The sequence below is a fragment of the Orycteropus afer genome, unplaced genomic scaffold (assembly GCF_000298275.1).
Source record: "Orycteropus afer afer isolate SDZICR_OR568_19922 unplaced genomic scaffold, OryAfe1.0 scaffold00378, whole genome shotgun sequence".
In the NCBI taxonomy this organism is placed as follows: Eukaryota; Metazoa; Chordata; class Mammalia; order Tubulidentata; family Orycteropodidae; genus Orycteropus; species Orycteropus afer.
Genome location: NW_006921965.1, coordinates 2,980,883 through 2,985,919, shown reverse-complemented (window position 1 = coordinate 2,985,919; position 5,037 = coordinate 2,980,883). Strand labels below are relative to the sequence as shown.

The 5,037-nt window shown below is 39.4% G+C and overlaps 1 protein-coding gene across 1 annotated transcript in view; it reads right to left on the bottom strand.

Annotated features, from left to right (window-relative positions):
- Window positions 1-5,037, bottom strand: part of SLC1A3 (solute carrier family 1 member 3) — a 111,917-nt gene that overhangs the window by 76,113 nt on the left and 30,767 nt on the right. The window contains exon 2 of the mRNA XM_007953232.2: window positions 3,804-3,941. Coding sequence (XP_007951423.1) covers window positions 3,804-3,941 — 138 coding nt within the window. The remainder of the gene's footprint in view (window positions 1-3,803; window positions 3,942-5,037) is intronic.

The following is a 5,037-nucleotide window of genomic DNA, read 5'->3' as shown; positions in this document are numbered from 1 at the left end:
AGTTTCTGATTGATCCTTTTCCAAAGAAGTATTCAGGTATTTTTCTTCCATCTCATTAATTCTGTCTTCCATCGCATCAATTCTTCTCCTTTTCTCTGAAAGCTTCTTGAATGCTGATACACACCAATGATGTTTGGAAAGATTGGAATTTCAAGTTCAGGAAGAGAACATGACTTATAGGTGCCACAGAGCCACAATTCACAAACACAGGTGTGTCAAGTTCAAAGATCTAAGCTAGACATCTCAGTGTTTAAGTATAACTGTAGTACAAAGGAAGGTCCAGTGTATTTCCTAGAATCTTCTGAAGTAAAATTCCTGGTCCAAGAAATGCAATAAGAGTTTCATTTATTTTGATTTCTGTCTGCACAAAACCTGGGGTCTCTGAACTGAAGAGTACTAAGTCTGTCAAATATTTTCCTATTGGGAAATGTCTTCTGTGGGAGGTTGACCTCTTGGTTCTTATTCTGGTGTTTCTGTCTGGTGTGAGAAAGACCAGCACAGCTATTACACAACTTAGTTCTGCCCAGAAGATGGCGAGAAGAGGTTTTCCAATGGCTCTTTGTTTCGTAGGTGATAGACACGGTATCTCAGCAGCTGATTCCAGGTCATTAGTCAAGCACTGGCACAGAATTGCCAGTAACTGAATGAAACAACATACAAAACCCAGTGGCAGCCTGACAATGCCTTTTTTTTTTTTTTTAAATTAAATAATTAATAGTACTGACCTTCAAACTGGAGCTACAATCCTGATAAGCCAATAGGTAGACTAGGCCTGTAGTTGGGTTTTGTTTGGCTGACATAGTGTTTCTTTGTTTTAATTGTACACTTACTCCTCACTATCTTGTTATCCAACATTTTGCATTTACGATAACAATAAAAAATCTATTAACCAACTATTTTGTGCTGAATAACATATGTCTGGCAGTAACGAATGCCAAGGTACATGGAAAGAGTAATGCTGGCTGTGATGGTTAAGGTTATGTGTCAGCTTGGCTGGTCTATGATTCTCATTGGTTTGGCAGTTATGTAATGATATCATCTGACAGTTCTGTATTGCTGTAGTCATGCTCTCTTCTGTACTCAGATGTGGCCATTCTCTATTTTCACATAATGCCAATTTTCAATAACAACCTGGTTTTTGGAACCTAGTCATGTTGATAAGTGAGTAGTGGGTGTACTAACATTTAAAAGTCCAGATGTTCTTCAAAAAAAAATGAATTTCTGGATTCTCCTGAAAATTGGGAAGAGTTAGCCTTTGTTCTCATATAGCAACAATTAGCTGGAGCTCTCTAGACTTAAAATTTTCAGTTCACAGTTGTCTCCTTGTCTCCTCTTGTCTACACTATTCTGTTCCAGGTCAGTTGCCACTTATCATCTCATGTGTACCTGTTACTTCTGCTGAAGACAAAATTTCTCTGAATCCATGACAGTAAAAGTAGTGGGGGAAAAAAAAAGTAGCCTGAGATGGAAGCTTTATATGTGTACATCACCTGCCTGGCCACTAGAGGCATTTCAGTTTGCTTTTCCATTTCAGAATGATGGCGCCCAACTTTGTTCCCTCTTTGGGCAGCACATTCCCCAGTAACATTACACCCAGGGATTCTCCAGGAATGCATGTAATTTGCAAGCCCCCCCCCCCCAAGATTCTTATTGAATCATTCATTCCAATTGATCATAAGTATCTAAATTATCATGTAGCTTGGAAATTTCTCCTTTGACACTAACACCTTAAAAAGATCTTTGACAAACTCCATTATGCCATTATGCCCCCTCAGCCTCCTTGTTTTAACACTCCTGGATAAGAGCTGAGAACCTCTTAATAGTCCCAAATGGCAGCAAACTCAACTTACAATGAGCTTTCATTTTGTAAGTTCATTTTATGTTTGTTTGCAGCTTATAATTCCTTTCTCTTTAATAACAATATTATAAACGGTGATAATTTCTCATAGGTGGGCCCACACAATTCTTTTTAACCATGCAAGGGGAATATATCATAGCATTCTTTCTGTAAAATTATTATTTCTCAACCAAAACTCTTATTCCTTCAATAAAGTTGATGTATTAAGTATTAGAAAATCCCAGGAAGTATTCTTTCAAGGTAATGTCTATTGAGGCTTAATACTCTACTGACCATGGGCTTTATTTGACCTCATCTAAAGAGTAACACAGTGAGTTTTCAGCACAATTGCCAGACGGCAGAAACCTCGAAACATCAGTTCTATCCTAGAAGAGGAAAAACGAATCCAGGACCCCTCAGTGAGTATCCTCAACCCAGGAAAACTGCAGGTTCTTAGTTCAGTAGGGATGGTAGAGAGGGGCTCACTGATCTACTAATTAAAACGAGGAATATGGGTTCCGTTCTCTAAATACTTTCTGCAAAGAACTTGTTCCCCCAGAAAAATGGCAGGTTATGGATAATAAAATGAGGGCATGCCCTTATGTAACAGCATTTAATATCATTTGTGATAAAAATCATTGTTGCTATGATTACCCCTAGTTAGCAATGGACCAGGCCAGTTTCACAATCAAGTATCCTAAATCAACTTGTCTATATGATGGTTTTATGGGCAATTCATCCTCCAATGGGAGTTTGTGTATATGCAATAACTTGTTTAAGGCCCTGGACAAGTGGAATCCAGCAGCGATTTGCAAGGCATGAAGGAAAAATCTGAAATAGTTTCTGTCTAAGTAATGGCTAGCCCTCTAAGGGATGCAATAGTCAGAATCTTGCTCATGACTTTTGAGCTGTACTACAAAGTTCTTATTACACAGAGATCTTGAAAGGAGATTAGGAGTATTCTTGAGAACTGCCTGGGGGGAAAGATGCTCAGAAGCCAGCTCACACAGAAGCAGAGTGGGCTGCCCAGGGGGATATAGCGAGCCAAGGGAAGCAGGAGAGCAGGGTCATTAACACCCAATTTCTAGCTTTAGCTACAAACCCAGAAACCATCTTGTTCAGGCAGAATCTATAGAAATGCCTTCTCCAAGTCAGAGCTGTGCCATGGGGAAAGAGAAGAATGGGCAGGAAGGAATGCGCAGTAACGTTTTTTCTGCAACTTCTTGGCTTCTTTTATATTCACCAGCCACATATGCAAATGACCTTTTCCCACGCAGAAGTAAATTACCTCCCTGTCATAGAAAACAGAATCCTACCCTGCAAGCTTCCGTTCACTGAAAATCCAAGTGTCCACTGATGATATATCAGATGGGAAAATCTCCCACCCCCTCCCCGTTTTCCCAGCAGCATAAAAGGTAATGGGAATGGGGGGATAACTGGAGAAGGAAATGAGATCATGCGGGTATACCAGAAAAAGATAAAGTGTTGGTGGCAGCAGAGTTGGTGAATGTGTGGTGGGCATTACCTCTTGCTGAGGCTTCCAAGAAGGCTCCCGCTCAAGTCCTGGTGGCTCTGAGAACAAGCATTCTTGCATCAATAGCTAATAGGCTGTCCAACCAGATGTTATCTGGGTGGGATAAGAGGGTGAGAAAACAGACCTGTTGTACGCTGTTGTCAACTACATCACTGTGGTCAGAGAAGGCTGGTTGTGTGGTGTTTAGCAGAGCACCTCTTTCATAGTGAGGTAGACCAGATTACGTGGCTGTTTAAATCCGTTTCCTCTTGTGATTGGTAAAATATGAGAGTTATAATCATTCATGCATTACTAAAGCCCCCTTTCCATCATTTGAAGGGACTCTTTTTTTTTTTTTAAGAACAGAGCATGCATCCAGCAGAAACCTAAAGCATTGGGTTTTCTAAGCAATCTTTTGCAAGAAGCGCACTTAAAAATAACTGCATGTGGTACCTGTGACAAGACTGGAGACAATAAGGGGTAAGACCAGCATCTGTAACATCCTCATCAGAAGTTCTCCAGGAAAGGCAAAATACTTGACTTCCCGGTAGCTCATTTTGTACGGTCGGAGAGTAAATCCAAGGATTGTACCTGAAGAAAAATAAAGAGAGAAAATGAGTTTTTTCTGAAACTGAAGCCTCAGTCCTAGAAAAATGGACAAACATTTGATGAGTGGTTACCTGTGTCTGACAAAAGTACATTTATTTAAGCAGCAGATATTTGTAATGCTTTGGGAGTAGTCATTGTCTGGAAGGGTCTGGATGAATCCAAGGTTTCAAGTCGAACTCATGGAAAAAATGCTTCTGATTTTACAAACGAATAATATCTTTGTCTAACTTTAATGCAGGGGAACTATTTCGACATGAATCCATACAGTGTTACAAAGACTGGGATATAACTGGAGAGAAATCATGTGCCCACCTGAACAAGGCAACATGGGAAAATAAAGGTCTTATTACAATGCAGTTCCCTAATAACAACATATGTTAGAACTGTTAGTACGGCCACTTGGTGCCATCAAGTCAACTCTGACTCCTGGCGACCCCATGTGTTGCAGAGTAGAGCTGTTCCGGAAGGTTTTCCTGACTGTGTGTGATCTTTACAGAAGCAGAGTGTCAAGCCTTTCTTCCTGTAGTACAACTTAATTTTTTCTTTTTTTCCAAATTAAAAAGTCCCCTATTCACTCAAATTGTTAATCCATTTTCCTCATCTCCCTGTCTGCACTCCACACTTTCTTTCTCTCTCTCTCTCTCTCTTTCTCTGCATGGTCCTGACATTGCCGTGGTAACTATACGGTACTGACTTGTTAACTCACTGGCAAGAGAAAGTTCCAAAATGAGTAAAGAGACTTCTTTCCAAGATTTTTTTCTTGAAAACTTGGGAGAAAATTGGGGAAAGTAAAAGCAACTTTCCTTTAAATTTTCCTTCTGCTCTTGGAACTTTAAAACATATTTTTAAGATGATCATTTTATATGGGAATAAAATTATGCTTATAGTTTTTGAAATGTTGAGAAATTACTAAAATTATTATGACATTTGCTCCTTTTGCCCCTAATTTATTTTTCTCACCTGAAAAAAAAAATACACATTGCAATGTTGTGAATATTTTCAAATTTTTTGTCCTACTATTATAAGGAGCTCTGGTAGCATAGTGGCTAAAGCACTTGACTAATAACCAGAAGGCTGG